At 45.4% G+C, this 22,364-nt stretch overlaps 1 protein-coding gene across 1 annotated transcript in view; it reads right to left on the reverse strand.

Annotated features, from left to right (window-relative positions):
• The window catches only part of HS6ST2 (heparan sulfate 6-O-sulfotransferase 2), a 361,092-nt gene extending 342,298 nt beyond the window's left edge, over nt 1-18,794 (reverse strand). The window contains exons 1-2 of the mRNA XM_061136317.1: nt 18,367-18,794; nt 16,988-17,506 (exon numbers count right to left, since the gene is read on the reverse strand). Coding sequence (XP_060992300.1) covers nt 16,988-17,506; nt 18,367-18,794 — 947 coding nt within the window. The remainder of the gene's footprint in view (nt 1-16,987; nt 17,507-18,366) is intronic.
• Between the last annotated feature and the right edge of the window lie 3,570 nt (nt 18,795-22,364).

A 22,364-nucleotide genomic window follows, 5' to 3' on the forward strand; every position in this document is an offset into this window, starting at 1 on the left:
ACCCTTTTCTCCACACTCTCTCCAGCATTTACTATTTGTAGGCTTTTTGATAACAGCCATTTTGACTGGTGCAAGGTGATACCTCATTGTGGTTTTGATTTGCATTTATCTAATAATTAGCATTATGGAGAATCTTTTCATATTAGACAATTAATTCTTGATGCTGAGTCATGATCCACGAGAGGAAAAACTGATAGATTGGACCTCATCAAAATTAGAAATTTTGCTCTGTCAAATACCATGGGAAAAAGTTGAAAAGACAGGCAATGAGCCAAGAGGAAATACTGCAAGCAACATATCTAACAGAGAGTAATATTAAAGAATATGTAACTCCCAAAGCTCAACAGTTAAAAAAAAAACAAAGAATCCCATCAGAAAACAGGCAAATGACATTCTACCACAGAGGACCTACAGATGGCTAATAAGCATGTGAAAAGATGTTGAACATTTTAGCCATCAGGCAAAGGGATAGTAAAATCACAGTGAGATATGACTACACATCTATCAGAATGGCTAAAATGTAAAAATAACAGCAACAAAAATGCTGGAAAGGATGAGGAGAAACTGGATCACTCATACATTGCTGGTGGGAATGTGAAATGACATACAGTCATTCTGGAAAACTGTTCAACAGTTTCTTACAAAACTAAACATGCACTTATCAAACATCCCAGCAATTGCATTCCTGAGCATTTATCCTAGAGAAATGAACACTTAGCATCCCACAAAAGCCTATACATGAATGTTCATAGCAGCTTTATTCATAATAGCCCAAAACTAGAATCAGCCCAGATCAACAGCTGTCCTTCAACAGCTGAATGGTGAAACAAACGGTGGTACATACTTACCATGGATTACCCTGTAGCAATTAAAAAAAATATGAACTATTGCTACAAGCAACAGCTTGGATGAATTTTGAGTGAATTATGCAAATCATAAGAGGTACCCCAAACTAGCTCTCACTCCTGTTCCAGCAGAACCATGGTGTCCCAGAATTACAGACTGAAAGCCACCAGCGGCCCAGACGCCTAAGGTGCTCACTATTAAAGCTGCCAGTTTGCACAAGGCCATTGCCTTCCTCTAGGGCCCTGAAGCAGATGCGGATACAGTGTCCCCAAAGCTCTTTCTAGGAGGGCAAGGTCAGAGTCACTAAGAGGCGATCTGTCATTTAATTACAGCAAGAGTTTATCTTCTTTTCCCAGCGGTATTTCTATTTCTCAGACCCAACTTTAGCTTCTGACATTTCAATCAAAACTCCTACTATTTCTTCACTATTTCTAACTGCTCAAAGTTCTAGGAGAACAGTTGTTTTCTTCCTTCAGGTTTCTTGCACTAAGCTAAAAAATTCAGAGACCACCAAAGTATGTCATCGAAAACCAAACGATATAGCTGTGCAGACTTCAGGCTTTCTGGAACTTGGATATCTCCATCTTAGCAGACTCCTTGCATACAAGAGCTCCTCTCTGTTAATCAGAAAATGCTGCATCCTGGAGTCAGACCTCAGCAAATCAGAAGAGCAGGATGTTTGTGGTCCCTGGCTTCTTTTGCTGTGTGAATGGAAATCTGACCTCTGTGACATTCTCTAGAGATGTTCCCAGCCAAAGGTCACAACCGAGACCCCACACCCAGTTCTCTGATACTGGAACCAGAACCTTCCTACAATGAATAATGGTTGCATCACTATAGCTTAAAAAAAAAACAAATATGACATTCAATGAAGAGCATCACCATCTTGTTCATTCCAATCCAACCATATTTTTTCAAAGAAGAGAGATTGTCAGTGTAACTGCTCACTTCCATGCACACAAATCCTGTATGCAGCCTTTAACAGAGCATTCAGGTGAACTCTGGAATATGATGAGCTGCTTCCCTCCAACAGAGTCAGGCAAGGTGCCTGCAATACAGGACTCCCTCCTTGAGAGATAACCTGAGCTAATCTGGCTGCATTCAATGGTCTAGCTCAGTCACATACCTTCAGCTCCCCCCAAGTCAAAAATATACCCCCTTCCTGAACAGGAAAAACAGTTGGAAACCAAAAAGTGTGATTTTAGTCTCATTCTGATGGATCTTGTGACATCTAGGTCTCTAAACCTCTCAATAATAATTTTTCAAGGCCATCTGGAATAAATAGAAGTCCCACTCAAAGCTGCATGTATGAAAATTCTGGTATTTTAAATGGATTTTGTCCTTAAATGCATAAACCAAAAAAGCAGGCAAGCAATTGGATTAGAAGAGCGAGGTGTTTTTTTTTTTTTTTTTTTAAAAAAAACCTCTCTAATTGGCATTAAGTCACCAAACATTGTCAAACACATATCACTTGCTTAATTATTTTGTGTGCACATGTGTATATCTTTATAACTTCATAAACATATAAATGAGAGGGAGATGCAGATTTAATGTACATCCATATGGCAATAAATACAAAAGCTGCCAGATTGTAAAATGCTATACTAATGCTAAAATGATACCATTTTTTTCTTTCGCTTTGCTTCCAAGTCACAAAGAACAAATTTAGAGTAAAGATGCAAAGCATGGATCCTCAACTAAAAGGGGACATGTGCACAGACCTTTTTGTCCAGTAATGCAAAGTATCTTTTAATACCCGTCTTCAGCTCTGTATTCTATTTGTCTAATTATCTTTCATTAATCTTACAGTGAGTTTATGCATAAAATGATTTCTACATGTCCATTAAAATTTTTATTGAAGAAGTTGTTCAGTTGCTAAGTCCTGTCCGACTCTGCGACCCCATGGACCACAGCACGCCAGGCTCTTCCGTCCTCCACTATCTCCTGGAGTTTGCTCAGATTCATGTCCATTGAAGAAATTTTTCATAAATAGCCTACTACGCATCATTCACCCCAATAAGCTTCATTTCAGTACAGCTTTCATTAGTTTTGAGCTTCCCTGGATGCTCAGATGGTAAAGCATCCGCCTGCAATGCAGGAGACACAGCAGATGGGAGTTCGACCCCTGGGTAGGGAAGATCCCCTATAGAAGTACCCACTCCAGTTATTCTTGCCTGGAGAATTTCATGGACAGAGGAGCCTGGCGGGCTACAATCCACAGGGGCACAAAGAGTCGGACACGACTGAGCAACTAACACTTTCACCTTTTTCACTTTTTAATGAGTTTTAGTTGGCGTATTACACTCACTGTACCACTTTCAGGAAAACCAATCACAGAAACAATAAATACGTTTGCCTCTAGTGTACATGGCAAATAGGCTCTAACGGTTTTTCAACCTTCAAGATGTTGTGCCAGTTAATCTTCTACATAGCAAAGTCTCAGCCGTGAGGCTTCTGCTGAGTTGGCCATCATCCCAAGGTCAAACTCTCCTCCAGTTGTACTGGGCATCTTTTTACCATCCTTCCAAGCCTTCAACCTAATTTCTTTGCTGCCTGCACTGTGTGCCAGCCTGGCAGCCCATGCTCATTTGCATATTTTCTCAGATGGCTCTTTTCTAAAGCTGCCTCCTCCAAAGGAGAGAGAATGGTCACTCCTATGGAAAGTGCTACCCTCACTTGGTTATTTCAGTTATAAAATACACTGTTATTATCTACATGATGAGCCCTTGGGCTAAGCACTGGTTTCAAGATTCATTTTCTCTCGGACCCCTCACTTGAAGTTGAGAAAAACCTTTATTTCACTGGCTCCTCATGATCCAAGATTGTATGAGCTGCCCTGGCTGAACCCATTCACATTACCCTCCAAGAGCTGTGTCTACTCAGAGCAAAATGAGCAAAAAAAAAAAAAAAACAATGGTCATTCACAGAAACAGGCCATGGACAGAGCAGTGCAACTGACATGGCTAATGAGGCAACAGACAACATTCAAAAAGTAAAATGCCTTGGCCTCTTAGAAATCTTGTGAAGTGGATGCACCATAATTTAAGTCCACATGGAGTGTAATTTAAAATACGTTAAGGTCTTCATTTTCCTTATCTGGAAAAAAACTTTTCCTCTAACCTAAATCCTTTCTCCGCCCCCCCCCAAAAAAACATAATTATTTTGTTTAAATCATTGTTGAAAGCATTTACAATATCGTGGATATCTAAATCCTTATTTAAGAGGGAAAAAGAAGAGCTGCAAAATTTACCTTTAGAGAGTGATTTTTATTAAACATTGTTAAAGGTGCCTTAACATGTTGGAACCTGTTATTTGCAGATAGTCACCTCAGGTCTCCATTCCACTTAGTTTGTATAGACACATAGCCAAAAAAGAGGGTATAGGCTTTTACTATGGAGAAAAGTGCGTGCTCAGTCATGCCCAACTATTTGGGACCCTATGGACTGTAGCCCACCAGGCTCCTCTGTCATGAGATTTTTCCAGCAAGAATACTGGAGTGGGTTGCCATGTCCTCTTCCAGGGGATCTTCCTGACCCAGGGATCGAACCCGTGTCTCCTCCATCTCCTGCACTGCAAGCAGATTCTTTACTGCTGAGCCACCAGGGAAGCCCTATGGAAAACAGTAGGAAGGCTCTTTAAAAAACTAAAAGAGTTATCATACAATTCTGCAATCCCACTCCTGGGCATATATCCAGAGAAAACTCTAATTTGTAAAGACACATGCACCCCTATGTTCATAGCAGCACTATTCACAATAGCCAAGACAAGACAACCTAAATGTCTATCAACAGATGAATGGATAAAGATGTGCTATTTATATAGTGTAATACTACTCAGCCATAAGAAATAATGAAATAATGCCATTTGCAGAAACATGGATGGACCTAGAGATTATCATATTAAGTGAAGTAAGTCAAAGACAAAAACCATATGATAGCACTTATATGTGGAGCCTTAAAAATAATACAAATGAACTTATTTACAAGAAAGAAACAGACTTGTAGACATAGAAAACAAATTTATGGTTGCCAAAGGGGAAATGGGTGAGGGGTGAATTAGGAGTTTAGATATGAACAGACACACACTACTATATATAAAATAGATAAACAAGGACCTACTATATAGCACAGGGAACTATATTCAATGTCTTACAATAAACTATAACGGAAAAGAATCTGAAAAAGAATATATATATATGTTATAAATTATACATGTATATGTGTTATATATTACACATGTATATATGTTATATATTACACATGTATATATGTTATACATGTCATGTATGGATGTGAGAGTTGGACGGTGAAGAAAGCTGAGTGCCGAAGAATTGATGCTTTTGAACTGTGGTGTTGAAGAAGACTCTTGAGAGTCCCTTGGACTGCAAGAAGATCCATCCAGTCCATCCTAAAGGAGATCAGTCCTGGGTGTTCATTGGAAGGACTGATGTTGAAGCTGAAACTCCAATACTTTGGCCACCTCATGTGAAGAGTTGACTCATTGGAAAAGACCCTGATGCTGGAAAGGATTGGGGGCAGGAGGAGAAGGGGACGACAGAGGATGAGATGGCTGGATGGCATCACCGACTCGATGGACATGGGCTTGGGTAGACTCCGGGAGTTGGTGATGGACAGGGAGGCCTGGCGTGCTGCGATTCATGGGGTCACAAAGAGTCGGACACGACTGAGCAACTGAACTGAACTGAACTAATATATGTTATATATACTTATATAAAACTGAATCACTTTGTTGTACACCAGAAACTAACATATTGTAAATCAACTATACATCAATAAAAATAATAAATAAAAAAGGATGGCAAGGGCTTTTTGAGGTTTGTCTAAGAATTTAATGAACATTAAAACATATCAGACAGGCTATGTGTCTCAGCTGGTTTTAAATGCCAACTCCAATACTGACTAGGATGTAAATTTAGGCGAGTTATACATTTCATCCAATTATCTGTTTTCTTGTCTTCAAATGGGTTTTTTACACACCTATGTCAGAGGGTTGTTTTGAGGATTAAATGAGAAAAATATATGTTATGCCTTTGGCATAGGGCTTGGCTCAGTAGTTATCCCCAAACACTAATACATCTTCACAGAAAGTCAGGCCTAGCTACCTGGGTCAAACCATCAGTTTACAGCACTTCTCTTTGCCTGAGTCTTGAAGTTTTCCACTTCTTCTTCGGTTATATTCCAGTAAAACTTTACTTACAAAAACAGGTGGAGACAAGATTTGACCCAAAGTTTGCAAACCGTAGTACAGATAATATGTCTAATGCAGATGCTACAAATACTGTGTATGTGTGTGCATATATATAGCTTAGATATGATTTTTCTAAAGTTTGATTTGGCATGTATTTATGAGCATGTTGGCTATCTGCATGTTTGTGTGAAAGGGCCTTATGAATGTTCACCCAAAAGAACTTTGGAGAAATGTGTCTGAGTATTTTATACATAAAGGAGATTTTTTTCATAAAGGACAAGTTCTTCCATTACTGTTACATAATCTGTCAAATGCAAATACTTGTATAGCCCTCTGCAGAGGACTCCACATGGGTTCCTCACATAGGTAAAGATAACAAAACATGAGTAATAGGTGAAAGTGAAAGTCGCTCAGTCGTGTCTGACTCTTTGAGACTTCATGGACAATATATATATACAGTCCATGGAATTCTCCAGGCCAGAATACTGGAGTGGGTAGCCTATCCCTTCTCCAGTAGATCTTCCTGACCCAAGAATTGAACCAGTTTCCTACACTGCAGGCGGATTCTTTACCAGTTGAGCTACCAGGGAAGCCCATGAGTAATAATCATAGCCATAATTCTTTAGCACATATCATATGCTAGGTGCTGAATCTTTGATATACATTATATAGATGCTAACATGGAGTTCTTCATTCTTGCATGTGAATTAAGAAGCTTGATGTGGTCAGTGAAAGACCGACAATAAGTGAAAGTTGCTCAATATCGTGTCCAACTCTTTGTGACCCCATGGGCTATACAGTCCATGGAATTCTCCAGGCCAGAGTACTGGAGTGTGTAGCCTTTCCCTTTTCCAGGGGATCCTCTCAACTCAGGGATCGAACCCAGGTCTCCTACATTGCAGGAGGATTCTTTATCAGCTGAGCCACAAGGGAAGCCTACTTCCAAATACATCACACTATTAATACTCCTTCCCATGCACTCAGGTATGGCCTGATCTCTTGTTCCTTCCTAAGTACTGCATAGTCAGATAGAATGGGCTGTAAGTTATTTACCTACTGGAGCTTTTCCAGGCCAACTTTATGGCTTAGTATGTGGTCTGTTTTCAAAAATGTTCTGTATGTGTTTGAGAAGAAAGTGTATTTTTCTAATTGGATGCTGGTCTCCTACAATGAGTTTGTTAAGCATGTTGCTCAAATCCTCTGTATCCTTACTCATTTTTGTTCATTTCATTTTGCAAATTCTGAAAGAGGTTAGTAGATTTTACAATTTCTCCTAATAGCTCTATCCATCTTCACTTTACATATTTCAAAACTATGGTATTAAGTGCTACAGGTCTAGAATTATTATCTGAACAACTGAACACTTTATCATTATCCAGTGATCTTGTTTATCCCCCCAAAAGGTTTTGCCTTAGTTAATTTAGCTACATCAGCTTCCCTCTGGTTAGTATTTGCATAGAATATCTGTTCCAATCCTATCAGTGTCCTAATGTTTTAGCTTTGTCTCTCATACACAGAATATAGGTAGGTTTTGTACTTTCATCAGTTGATATAATCTATGCCTTTTAACTGGTGAGTTTAGTCAACTTCTATTTATTGTAGTAACTGAGGAGTTGGCTGCCAAGATCAAAAGGACTTTTAAAAAAGTACCTCCATGTATCCTGGCTGTAACCTGGTAACTCTAGCCAATTTCTAAACACTCTGCTTGCATTCACTCTCTTGTAAGAAGTTAGCAAAAATCCAATGATTTCCATGAGTGAATCTGAGCTGATACTATACAGTTATGGGGAAAGGTCAATTAATGCAAGGAACAGTGCACACAGCCTAATTCATTTGCTGTAAACCAATGCATTGCACACTTTCAGTTGCTCTGTATTCCTTCCAAAATGTGCATGGAAGTGATTCATTAGAACTATACTCTTCACAGAAACAGACCAATTCTCTTAGGCTCAGTAGGGCATCTCCACTGGTAAAATTCAAAAACCAATCAAACTGAATAAGAAGCCCTCTTTGCAGACATCTACATCAAGAAAGAACATGATTCTTGACAATTTAGAGTAAATGAAGTGCAAATTATTCTCTTATAATATATACAAGAATTGAAGCTTAAATTGTGACTAAAAAAGAACCCACAGTTTAATCAGAAAAATATATTTATTGGTAATTCCCATGAGCTCATATTTGATACAATTATACCATAGGATAACAAGTTCAAAGCTATTGCTAAGTTATAAATATGGAATTTATGCCAAATTTGCATTATTGAATTTTATTTTGAATTTGCATGTGTGCCTATATTTGAATATTTATAATATTCCAGAAAAAGCACAGTGGAATGTGCAAGACAGATTTATTTAGTGTAATGCTCTGAAATGTGTCAAAGTCTTCAACACTGTTCTTAGAGGCAAAATGGCAGAAATAACAAATGGCATGCAATGAGACCAACTGAATAATCTGCAAAGTCCAATACCTAGCAAAGCTAGAAAAGCTTCTCTGCCAATAAATATTTTACTAAAAGTTTAGACAAATATTTCTCTAAGCTTACAATGACATTGTATTAGAAGACATATACCATTAATTGGAATCTTCATTACACTTTAATGGGAGACCGAATATTCCCATCTATACCTTTTTTTTCTCCTAATCTCAGTGACTAAATATCTCATCTTATTTGGCACAGAATGTTGATATTAGCTTCCCAACTGCAAAGCACATTCTTTACACTGTCAAAATAGCTTGTCCCTAGAATGTAGTCTTTGTGGAGTTTCAACAATAAGATTCTGAACCTCACTGTATTTAGTGGCCCCTCAGATACCCAGAGCAGTTGAGGAATGCAGTGTTCTAGTCCAGGGATCCCCAACCTCTGGGACCAAATGCCTGATGATCTGAGGAGGAGCTGATAAAATAATAATAGAAAAAGTGCACAATAAATGTAATGCACTTGAATCATCCCCACACCATCCCCAGTCCATGAGAAAATTGTCTTTCATGAAACCAGTCCCTAGTGCCAAAGAAGTTGGCGACCGTTGGTCTAGTCAACTTAATTTACAGTTAACCGGGGGCAATGCTCTTATGAAGTGAAACTGCTCTAGGGGGAGGCTGCTGCAGCAGACTGGACTCCACTTCTCTCCTGGATAAGGGCAGCACATGCACTAACTGATCTAAGCCCTCAGTTGTGGACGTTTAGAACCTACAGGCCTTCTCCCAACCCCAAGACTTCGCTCTTCTAATCAGACCATTAGCTCTCGTATCAGCTCACTTGAAAAGAGGCTCATGAGTATTCAAAGTCCAGGCTATCTTGGGTGGCTCTGGCTGAAGAGAGTAAGCCTTTTATTTCTGTGTGCCATTATTAATTTCCTGTTTCATTTAATTTTTAAACAGAGAACAAGCAATGGCAATCCACTCAAATATCTCTGTACTGTACTAGTGTAAGAGTTCTGTGGATTCTTTGGAATGTGATAACAGCCAATCATCAGAAAAATCAACAGTCGATGTCTAACTTATCACCTCTGCCTTTCAGTCTCAGAGTTTATTTAGCCAAGGCTGCTTTCCTCATTAAGGACTCCCAGAATATCAAGAGGCTAATGAAATAACCAGCCAATAGTCTTTAGAAACCAAAAAGCAGATGTGTGTAATTTATCAAAGCCATAATAAAGCATCATTTTAAAAACTGTTAATATTTATTTTTATTATGAAGGCAATGCATACTTGTAAAGAAAATTAAAATCCTTCAAAGAAACAGAGAAAGAAAATAAGTCACTAATTGAGCTATTGATATTTGGGTATTTTTCTTCCATTCTTTGCCTTTTATGCCTAGATTTGAGAGGGGTGGAAAGATGATTTGCCTCTCTCCTTCCACCCCCACCCCTTTGCTCGCTCTCTCACATAATTGTTGTCAAACTGGGCCCATAACTGTCTATCTCTTTTCCCCTGAGCATTAAATCACTACCAATTTTCCATACTCTAAAAAGGATGTTTAAATGGCTTTGAAATAATCCCTCAAGTGGATGTACTGAGATTTCTTGAACCATTCTCCTATACATTGTTCAGATTTTTCCAATTTGTTACACTTACAAATAACTCCAAATAACTTACAAATAATGGTAGCCTCCTAGGATACCATTATCATGTCACCCTCTGCTTTTTCCTCATGGCACTTCTCACAATTTTCAGTAATGAATTATTTGTTTCATGTCTACCTTTCCCATTCTATGAAGCCAGGGACCATGTCCACTTGGTTCCTCACAGTGTCTCCAGCACATAGCATATTGATGAGATATTCAATAAATATTTGTAAATAAATGAATAAATAAATGAGTGAGTGATAGAAAGACATGTACAGGACTGTTTTTCAGTAAAACCCAGGAAAGAAATCTTGGGTCAAAGAAATACTGCCAATGTTCTCTGTTTATCTATTTTATTTCCAGAAGAATCATTTCAATTTACATTTCCATCAACAATGTATATGAATGATGGTATTTACCACACCTTTGTCAACACTGACTACTACCCTTTTTTTGTTTGGCGGCGGTGGTGATGTATACCTAGCTGTTTTTTTTCAATCTGAGAAATTAATTAACTAGAGAAGCAAAAAGCTTTTCCTATATACAATTGAAATTTGCATTTCTTTAGTACTAGTGAAACTAAACTTTTTTCTTTAGTTTAGAAACTGAAAACTAAGCTTTTCCCTTTCTGTAAACTAGCTTTGGTTCCCTGTTGCAAAATTTTCTGGTCATAGCCTTTGTTTTTCTGCTCGATTCGTTGGAGCTCTTTTTCCAGGAAAGATGTCAGCCTTTTGTCTGTTTTATTTGTTGTGCATATTTTCATCTGTTTGACACATGCCTTTTCATTCTGGTTATTTTTGGACAGATAAACATTTCTCATTTTTATATAATCATAACTGTCAATCTTTTCCTCTATTCAAACAGTCTTTTCCTTGGCTAAGATTCCCACATCAAAATTGCAGCAATCATTTAAGTAATACTGCCAACTGTGAATTCAGATTAACTGGGTTCACAGACTCCTACGTATACAACTAAGCCCTAACCTGTTCGGAACTCCGGTTCTCACTTGTTTGCAAGCCTTGGCCAGTAGAAACTTAGGCAAGTTAGACTGGTCACAACTCTCAATACCCTCCCAGTGCTCATTAGAGCCCCTTCTCAACCTCGTTTTTTGTCAGTGGTACCATGTTGACTCCAGACCGGAAATCAGAGCTCTATCTTTAACTTGACTACATTTACCTTTGTGCTTCTTACATTCCTGCCATGCAAGAGTTTCTCATACCTCTGGGGTTTGACCTTCTGGTTGCCATTCCAGGACCTCTACAAGGAGGCTCCCTAACCCTCCCCAGGCATGAACCTTCTCGGGGACTTGACCTTGAGATGCCATGAGGATGCCACATCCACCCACAATGCCTCCTTTCTTCTAAATTTTGTTGTTTGTTCATTGTTTAGTCCCTAAGTCATGTCTGACTCTTTGGGCCCCATGAACCACAGCCCACTAGGCTCCTCTGTCCATGGGATTTCCCAGGCAAGAATACTGGAGTGGGCTGCCGTTTCCTCCTCCAGGGGATCTTCCCCACCCAGGGATGAAACCCGAGTCTCCTGAGAAGCCAGTTTCTTCCCAAAAACAAGCCACCTATTCCCAGAAGCCTTTCCAAACAGATCTCTCCTTTTTCTGGCCTGCTCCTCATCTTTTAGAAAGAAAAGAGCCTTAGAAAGCAACCTGTTTAAGTCTCCCATTTTACAGAGTGGGGGTGGACTTGCCAAATCACTGGCTCTTCCCCACTCCCCACCTGTCTATACTCCATAGTTCTACATTTTTGCCATCATGAACTTGAGGCTGAAGACAGTGACCTCGACTTTTGGGGATTTGTCTGGGCTCTAATCTCCACCAACTGCCAGCACTAGGCAGAGGTCATAATACTTACTCCACAAAGTTTGCTGATTAGACCTAAACTGTTACATAAACAGATGAACTTTTCTCTATTTTTAAAACATATTCCAATAAAGGTATGACATTTTGAAGACATTATTGATATTCAAATCATTTCCAAACAAAACCCATCTTCTTTATTAAATATCTAAAACACCAAATTATTCTGTTCTACTGTAAGTTCTGTGAGAGCAAAGATGACACATCTCTCCTGGAATATAATGGGCAGCTTCACAAAATTTCATTTCACGAATGACAGATAGAAGAGGTGACTATTCTTTAAAGTCATTTCATACTACTTGACGACAGATATCTAGAAAAGACAAGCTCTAACATTCTTATTGCCACATAACAGCACTAATCTAAAATTACTATTAAGAAAATCTAATTCCAAATAGCTTTTTATACCACCTTGAGAACTTTGAGCTTGGCTGGGATGCCAGCAACGTATTTGCCATCCAGGCAAAGATGTTAATTTATCATGGTGAATTTCTCCCCCTCTCCTGGGAAATACATGTGTGCAGGGCAGGAGGTAATAACAGCTCTTAGCATCCTCGGCTAATTGAAGCTACGCCTGTGAGAACCCAGTGGCCTACAGCTTGAGGGACCAGAAGGACCACACCGCTGCCTAAATTGATCCATTCACTCGCTGTCTCGCCCTGTTCCACATGCCAATCTCATCGTCCTGCTTCACTGCGTGAGGGAAGGAGTGGAGCATGGGCACCTGAGCCATGAGCAGGCTCATGCACCATGGACTTCTTACCAAGACATGGCTGTGTCAAAATAGAGCTTGGGAATTCCCTGGCACTCCAGTGGTTAGGACCTGGTGCTCTCACTGATGAAGTCTGGGTTCGATCCCTGGCTAGGGAACTAAGATCTCGCAAGCCATGCGGCCAAAAATAAATAAATAAATAAAGCCACCTTTAAACCAAAGGAAAAGAAAAGGAAGCCTTTACTACAAGTATTAAAAAGTAGTGACCACAAAGAAGACAAAAGAGAGAGAAAGCTGTGCTTCATAGAAATGCCATATAGTCCTTTCCTGTCAGTGATAACCTAGTGGATTCTAGGTGACAATTAATTACTATTCCCCTATGACTGCTGCAAAATGTAAAGACGCTAAATGTCTAAGACGCACCATGAATATGATGACCAGATTCTCTGACTTGGGTAGCCGAGGAAGCTGATCTTCTCCCGCCGCCAGCTGCCACCCTAGTGTGCCGGCCAGCACAGTGCCCCGGGGGAAGAATGAGCCTGGTGCAGTCTCTCAATGCCCAATTCTGAGGTCCTCCCACAGACTCAGGGATGCACTAGAGTTGGCTACAAACAGAGGGAATTTGGTCTGAGAAAAAGCCTGCAGAATCTGGGAGTCAGAAGAACTGATCAGCAACCATGTTTTGATACATTTTCAAAAGCAGTCTTGGGAATTCTCGAATGAGCGGGATTTCGCTCTGGCCCCTAAACAACATATTCGCACACAGAGGCATGAAATGCAATTTCTAGGTGTTGTTTTTTTTTTTAAACAAACACAAATCTTAATAAACTGGTGCCTTTTGCCAGCCAAGCCTGTCCTCTCCAGGCAGCGTGATGGCAGCCGTTTGCACTCAGTAGTTATATATCACCCGAGCACTTCTAGAATGTAGCAGTGGGAGCACGATTCAGGTCTTGGCTTGCAGGCTCGGTGGCCTCTCATGCCTGCCTCCCCCACCCCAGCATGGACGGATGTAGTGAATCAGAAGGTGTCCCTTCTAGCCGCTGACGGCTCCTCCTGACGCTTATTCACCAGGCCCCCAGAGTACTCCCACCCTGCTGAGCTTTGCAGTGATTCCCGTCTTGGCAATGAGACGCCCCTTTGCCACCCAGCCACCAGACCTTCTCCTGGTGAGCATAAAGCTTCAGGAAGGTAGAATTCTATTTCTCTACCAATGCCTGCGGCAGCCCTGGTCCAATCACTCATTCAAACACATGTGTAAAAACGACTGGAAACGGTGATGATGTAGGTGATAATAACACCAGTGAGCATCCATGGAGTGTTCACTTTGTGGTAATGACTCACATGAAATACCTCACTGTGCTTTCGCAAAAAAAAAAAAAAAAAAAAAAAAACCTTGCTCATGAAGTTGCAGTCAACAGAGCCAGGGCTGTGGAATCAGCCCAAGCTGGAGCAAGATCCCTGTTGTATCACTGAAGAGTCCAATGACCTTGAGAAAGTCCTTCAACCCCTTTGGGCTTCTGTCTCATCTGATAAATGGGGAGACTTCTGTCCACTCTGCCTTCTTGCTACCGACAGCACAACTTTGCAGAGACATAGCAGAGATAAGGGATGGCAAAGCTCATCAGGAACCGGAATGCACTCTCCACACAGACAAGGCTGGGAGAGGCTCGGGTCCAAGGTCATGCAGCTGGCTCACGGCTGGCCTGGAACTGAGGCCCAGGCGTCAGAACTCCCAGGCCTAACAGACGGAACTGCTGTTCTGCTCAGCTCAGCGGACCACACAGCCCACCAGCAACTGGCATGGAAGGCTGCTCCACACAGGAACTCCCCACGGCTGACTTTCTGTCTCCTGAGACCAGCTCCTCGGCCTCATGCATCACCGCCAGCACAGATGCTTCTGTCTCTAAATTTTCAACATACACACACACTCTCACTGTCACACACTTGTGCACACCTTCTCTCACACAGATTAGCAGAGTTCACAGAACTGGTCCTGTAAGCAGTCAGCATCCTGGGAAATTCTGGAACCCTCCAGCTATGACTAGTCTTTAAGATGAAGATTTCCGGAGGTGGGTAGGAATTAAAGAAATAAAGTACCCTTGGGGTAGCCACGTGTTTCTCTAGCAAATTTTACTTCATTTTGGTGAATATCAGAAGATCCAAGTAACTCCGACTCTTTAGAAAGTGATTCTTCCTTTATTAGACTAGATGGCACTGTGGTATCACCCTTTAGATGACCAAGGAAATCGTATTTCATTTCAAATAATTTTGCTTCCACAGGGGACTGTCCAAGAGGCTAAGCTCTCCCCTTGAGGGGTCCTCGTTATCCTATGGAAATTTTCTGAAGGAATCTGCCAGAGGACAGTGGCCATCAAATACACAAGATCACAATAATAATAATGTGTGTTTACACACTATGTCACACTACCTGTCCAAAGGGATTTTAAAAGGCACATGTGCCTCGTGGAACTCCAGAGAGGGCCGGGGAGTCCATAGTGGCCAAGACTTCATTTTTCCTCCTCTGCCACAGCCATGGCTGTGGAATTTGATTTTTGCCCTCAAGAGCTTTTTTTATATCAGCACCTCTCACTACACCTACAGGCTCCATCAACAAGAGGAATTATTTTCAATATTGCCAAATTGTTTGTGAACATCTTCAACCCTAAAGTCTTGTAGTGACAATGGCTTACACAATTCTCACAATGGATTGATGTGGCAACCTTCCTAAGGTCAAGGTTTGCTTAGGAGGTTGGGGATAGGGGAAGTTAGTGCTGGAAGGGAAATGAAAGTTCAACAGATTCTCCCAGAATTCCAGCATTCAGGAAGGACACTGTAAACTGAGGGATGGGAAAGTAAGTAGGGAGTGAGGTTTCGTCTAAATCTCAGTGATGACCAGAAAGTTGGAGGGCTCCATTCGTCTGGGGCTGGACAGAAAAACCCGCATTGGCTGTTGCATTCCAAGAGGTACCAACAAAAGGTGACAGTGTCTGGAGCAGAGCAGCCCTCCCCATGAGAAGGGAATGGGGAATCTGTCCAGGGAAGCAGCCTCTGTAGCAGCAGCAACCTCCTGTGGTCAGCTCGGTGGACAGACAGAGAGCATGGCCTTGTCAACTAAACTCACCTTATCCATTCCCGGCATCCCCTGCAGCAGCCCGCTCTGTTTTATAGAGACCAGCAGAATGGGAACCCTGACTGGGGCAACTGCACCCCAAAGAGTCCTTCCTACTCCCCCCTTTATGGCACTCCCTGACCGCCAGCAACCAGGCATTGCAGCTGGCTGGAGGAAAATGCCCTCGCTTCAAAAGTGACAGGCTTTTCATAAAACAGCTCTTTCACCATCAGCCCTAGGTTCCCAGCAAGTGGACTGGCAGCGCCCTGCTCTAGGGCTCAGGAATTTGTAAATCAGGAGAGGTTTCTCAAGACTGAGCCCCACACCGGATCCGCAGCAGCGTCCCAACCCGCCCTTCGGCCCACGAGGTGCCCCTTGCACTCGCGAGGCGCAGGGGATGCCCCGCGTGCAGCCAGTAGCCAGGGGCGCAAGCTCTCTCTGGGTGTCCGCAAACAGCCGCAGAGGGACATTCATTCGCCCAAGGAGAGTAGAGCCAGCGGAAAGAAAGGAGGAGCGAAGCGACAAAACTACGGAAGGAAGAGGGGGGAAAAAACATAAAAGGTTAAAGAAAGGACGGGAAGCAAAGTGAGAAAGGAAAACGGAGGGAGAAGGAAAGAGCAAGCGGCCAGGAGCTGACAAGATCCCAAGCAAGAGAAGGAGAGGCGAATAGTCGAAGCGAGGGGAAAGGCCGAGGAGGAGGGGGAAGAATGCGGGATCGTCAAAGAAGAGAAAGGCGGCTTGGGAAGCTGGGTGCAGAGAAAAGAGAGAGGCTGGAGGGGCTTAGGCAGGCTACACGAAAAGCGCGGCTCTTTCCGGCGCTCCAGTGCGGAATCTACATTCGGTACTCTGTCCCGGCGGCTGCCGGGGGGCACTCGTCCCGGGCCTCCCGGCCGCTTCCCCCCGCCCACTCCGAGGCGCCAAGCAGGCCAACCCGTGTGCAGACACAGGAGCCGTCCCGGGTAGGAATGGACGAGCCGCCACAGCGCCCTGCTCCCACGCGCCAGGGCGCCAGGCGCCTGCCCAGCCCAACCCGGGCGCCACTGCAGGGACGCCGAGGTGCTCCCTGGGTCACCCGCACCGATCGGCCGCGCCTTCCGATCCTCTGCCCGCCCGCCGGGCCGGGTCAGCACCCCGGCTCGGCTCCGGGGGGCCCCGCTCGGCCGCGGGCGCTCACTCACCTGGACGGTCTCAGCCTGGCGTCGCGCTTGCCGTCCACCACGGCGGGCACGCAGCTGGTGAGCTCGGTCCAGTCGGCGTGCAGTCCGCAGCTCCAGCCCGTGGAGAACCTGGAGAAGAGCCAGGTCTCCCGCTTACCCGGCCGGTGGCAAGTGCATTTCTTCTGACCCACGCGGCACTCACACGGCTGCTCCAGCTGGATGTTGCGCACCAGGTGGCGGCCGAAAGTGGTGCCTCCGGTCTTTTGGATGTGCAGGAACACGATCAGGTCATCGCCCTTGATGTCGAAGTCTACCTTGCGCAGAAGGTCGCCACGGCTGAAATTGTAACGGGGCACGAACCTGGCGGAGCTCTCATCCTCCGAGCGGTACGGGTCCGGCAGCGGGGAGCTGAACGCCTGCAGACGGAGGAGCTGGCATTCTGTGCCGGGGCACACGTATTGGAGGACGATCACCGCAAATAGGAAGAGCATCACCAAAGCCAGCAGCAGCTTGTTGGATTTCTCATCCATGTTCCCGACGCTGGGGGAAACCCAAGCTCCTTACGTCAATCCCGCAGCTCAGCCCGCGCTCGCCGCGCGCCCGCAGCGCCCCCTCCCCTGGCGCCGCGGTTGCTCCCCTTTCCCCCTCCCTTCGGCACCGAGTGCTCCACCGCGGCGGCGGCGGCGGCGCCCTTCCCCGCTTCCTTCCTTCCCGGCAGGCTCAGCGCTGTGGCTTCTGCCGCACACCCCTCCTCCCTCCCCCCCGACTCCTTACCGCTGGCCGCCTGCCCTCTCCCCGCACCGGGGCTCTCTGGAGCGGCTCCGCGGGGTTTCGTCCCCGTGGGACCCCGCCTGCCCCGGTTGCCCCACTCCTCAACTCATAGCACGGGTCCGAGCCTCCGCGCATCTCGTTCCACTCTCGGTGGCTCCGTGGCTCCCATCCCCATCCCGCTTCGCCCACCGGACTCTCCCCGGGGCTTCTGCCCCCAGTCCCCTTGGCGCGCACGCCGCCACCCCCTCGCCTGCCCGATCTCGGGCTCCTTCACCGTGCGCCTCCGAAGCCCTGCTCTTGCCCGCACTGGGTTGCCCACCTTGGGGGCCGCCTCGAGGGAGCTCAGAGCCCGGCGTTCGGAGTTCCCCTGGGGGAAGGGGGTCCGCGAGCAACCCGACTTGCTAGCTGAGACGCTGCGCTCAGGGTGCCCGCGGAAGCGCGGGGAAGGAGCCGCAGCGGAGCCAAATGCGCGCCGCTCCCCTCCCGAGCCGCCGAGCCCCCGAGCCCGGCCGCCGCGGGCCAGCCGGAACTTTGCGCCCTTTCCTCTCCTCGCGGTTGCTTTCCCTTCCCGCACCGCTCCCGCGCGCCCTGGCCCGGAAGCGCGAGTCCCGCTTTCGCCTAAAACGTACCTGGCTAGGGGACCGAAAATCTTGGAGAATATCACGCCGAGCACGTGCTTCAGAGAGTGGCCCAGGGCGGCCAGGCCCCGGGTGAGCAGGGCCCGGCAGAGGGAGCCCAGGTCCCAGCGTCTCCTGAGGTCGTGCATCCGCCTGCGGCGGCCTCGGAGCAGTAGCGCGAAGAGAGGGGCGCGCGCGGCTCCCGCCAGAGAAGCAGCAGCCTTTAGGGGCTCGTCCAGGAGCGGCTGGGAGTTGAATCCGCGAGACACACCCCTAGGAGGGCCCGCGCGGACTGAGGCGGCGACTGATCCGGGCCGGCTTGCTGCCAATTCGGCCTCTACTCTGGAATGCCGGCGGGGACAGGTGGTGCGGGCGGGCGCTCCTCGCTCCGGTTGCAACGGCGGCCCGAGCGCCCCGGCTGCACACGCAGGCAGTGCCATTCCCCCCTTCAGGCAACTCAGGGTACTAAGGATCAGGAGCGAGCTTGAATTTACGTAATAATGCCTCACGCCTAAGAGCTCAAACCACTTAAGCAAAAGACCTGGCTTTTCTCCGGTTTGGGGGGACGGAGGTCACTCTAGTGAGCACATCACTACACTTTGGCTCGTAATTTCAGCCTCCCCGAAAATAGCAAAGGTGCAAATTGGGCCTTTTCCCTCTCTCCTTGCCAATTTCCATTCTCCAGCGGAAGCGGGGGCATTTTCTGAAAAGGTAAGTCAGCATGAAGGAAAAAGCATGACCAAAAAAACCCAAAAAAAAAAAACAAAAAACGTTTCGGAATGAGAATTTGAGCTTTTTTAGAGCAGGGACTGGTCCTTACTTCCCTATTCTTTCTCAATCCCCAGCATCAAGCCCCGTGTCTACAGGAAGCCTTCACTCATAAGATTCGTTAAAAGAAAGGCACATGATTAAATACTACATGGAGGGGGGGGCATCTAATCCAAGGTGGTGTGACAAATGAGGAAGCAGGCCCAGAGAGGGAAAGGAATGTGCCCAAGGTCACACAGCGGAGCCTGAGGGTTTGAACCCAGGAAGCCATCCATTTCCTAACACCACCTCTTTTAATAAACAGGTGCAGAGCGCCCTCAAGCCAAGTGTCCGGAAAGGCTCTCTTCAGCTGCAGGACCAGCACTGTGAGGATTGGCAAGGAAAGAAGGAATGTCCCTTTAGAACAAGGTCCCAGGACTCAGGACTCTGACCATTCCCATCTGATTGATCAGGTATTGGGAACTGGTATTTCTGTGAATGAGTGTCCACCGGTGTCCAGTCCCACCCCTGCAGAAGGAGCTCGGGCTGGCAGTGGTGTCTCAGAACAGTGTTGCTGGGGAGGTGGGGGCCCGTGAGCGGAGTCCTGGGGGTGGCAGTAAGTCCCTCCAGAGACAGGCGCTCCCAGGATCTCGCTTAGAACATTTGATCCCTTGCTGAGCTCTGTTCATCCCTCATCTATTCTCTCTGTGCAGTAAGGCAGCGAGCACTGGTCTCCAGACCTGAGATTCTGTCATTTGCTTGCTGGGCAGCCTTGGGATTATGACTTGCCCCTCCTGAGCCTCAGTTTCCTCTGCTGTAAAGTAGGACTAATTCCTTTCTGACCATCTAGGTCACTGTGAGGATGGCCTTTGATGTTGATGTTTAGTCTCTACATCCGACTGTCTGCGACCCCATGCACCTGAAATGCAGGAGACATAAGAGGTGCGGGTTCGATCCCTGGGTCAGGAATGGCAACCGACTCCAGTATTCTTGCCTGGAGAATCCCATGGACAGAAGAGCCTGGTGGGCTATAGTCCATGGGGTCGCAAAGAGTCAGACACAACTGAAGCGACTTAGCACACATGCTTATACTCTGAAATCAGCCCTCTTTTGGAGACTGGGATGAGGAACAGGTCTATGGTTTTGCATCTTCTTTCTTAGGGCAGCCTGAGTGGTCGTCTGTGTATATATCTGGGATTCAGGACTTGGAACATGAGGAGGACTCTGCAGTCTGAGCAGGGCTTCTGGTTGTCTCCACAGTGTGCCGTTCTTTTCATCATTTATCCAGAACCTTGTCCTCCCATGGTTCCACAAAAGGTTGCCAATTCTGGGAGCATAAAGGTCAGGCTGGCTTGCATACTAAGCAGTGTGCTCCCAGTTACGCATTTGGTTACTGGTGTCAGAGAGGAGGGCAGGAAGTGTTTGAGAGAGCCCTGGCCTGAGAGTCCGGAGACTTGGGTTGCCGAGAACAGGACCCTGTATGACCATGAGGAAGACACCTGTTCACTCTTGGGCTCAGTTGCCCTATTCGTAAGAAGTCACCGTGGTGTTGTGCCCTAAGGGAGTTGTCGTGCTCTAATATGGTAAGTCACTTGCTTTTCTTGTCTTCTTCAAGGGCCAGAGTGCTGCCAAACTCTCAGCGCCTCATCGCAGGGCAGAGCCCAATCCTTCCCGCTTTCTGTAACAGTCACATGGTGGGGACCCATTAGGCCATCAGCAGCTGGACTTGTCCTGAGCCTATGTGACAGGGGTAACAGCAGGGTCTCCTGTTCAAATTGAAACAGAAACAGTGGAAACTTAATGTCAGATAAAGTGCTGGCAAATAACTGAAGTAAATAAATTTATTTTTAAAAGTGCTGCCATTCTTTATAGAGTATAAAACACTTTAGAAAATATGCTTTCCCCTTACCCCGAGCATTTGCCTCAAAGCTGTCTTTCCAGCTGTCGCTAATTTAAAAAAAAAAAAAAAGCTCATACTATCAATTATAGGTGATTTTTGTCCAAGATTGAAGACATGCAAACTGTTGTCACTTCGTTGCTGTTTTTCTGCATCTCTCCAAACTGAATGAACAGCATTGCTTCAGGAAAGCACTGCTCCGAAATTTGACTTTAATATTCTAAACAGGTTCAGTGTGTTATAGACAGCACTCTCAATGGTTGTCTATTTTTCTCCCATGAAGCACTGAATTTATCTGTTTAGCCTTTAAAAAAAAAACACATGGGGTTGAAGGAATGAAAAGAGGAGGAGGATGTAGGGGTAATGTGTATACTGAATGAATGCATGCTGCAAAGGCAAGAGAAAGAAGCACTAGACCAGGGTTCATGGTCAACTCTGAACATCAGACCCATGGCCGCCCTTCTCCTGATGAGAACTGCCCACCATTTCCCCAACAGTGAAACCCCCATTTCTCACCGACAGCCTTTGGAGGAGTCTGTTCAGGCAGGACTTTGAAAGCCAGGGCGAGCCAAGGCCTGGCAACCACGAGGGGCAGCAGGTCAGACTCCACTCCTGATACACTCATGTCTCTTATTTGGGCCTCAGTCTCCACTCATAAAATAGCCTGACCAGGTACCTTCCGAAAGCTGCCTTAGGGGTAGAATAAAGAGGAAGCCAATCTCAAATGAGTTTATTTTAAAAAGGAGAGGGCATGGGTTTGGAGAGCACCTTGCCCTGGGGTTTCATCAGGGCTCTCTGAGCTGTCTCAGAGCCTCAGTTTTCTCATCCTTGAAAATGGGGCTATAACAGCCTCACTCGGCTGTAATGTGAGTTCACTAAAACAGTCAGTGGGAGGTACTCAGTTCAGTTCCTGGAAAGAGTACACCTTGTGTAAATGTCCATTTCTCTTCGCTTTCGACTCTGATATCTTTGGTTTGAGCTCTTGGTTTATATTTCCCACAACAGTAACATATACATATTTAATGACGGGGGTGGGGCTGGCTCTGCCAAGACCCCGTTTTCTTTGCCTGCCTTCTTGTCTCACCCTCCCTTCACATCTCTCCAGTGCTTTCCAGACCTGGTTTCCCCTGGGTGACGAAAGGATAAAATGATCCATTTAATCACACTGAGGAATGAGACGTGTCCACGTGAACCCTGGCAGGAGACATCTACAAAAGGGGGGGAAAATAATCCCCACCAGGAGACACCGTGAAACAGGCATAATGGCAGTGGAGGAGATGCTTGGGGAGCTGAGCCGGAGGGTGTTAAGTAGGTGCAAAACTTACAGGGCCAGCCCCACTCTATAAAATATTGACAGTAATTTTCA

The sequence above is a fragment of the Dama dama genome, chromosome X (assembly GCF_033118175.1).
Source record: "Dama dama isolate Ldn47 chromosome X, ASM3311817v1, whole genome shotgun sequence".
In the NCBI taxonomy this organism is placed as follows: Eukaryota; Metazoa; Chordata; class Mammalia; order Artiodactyla; family Cervidae; genus Dama; species Dama dama.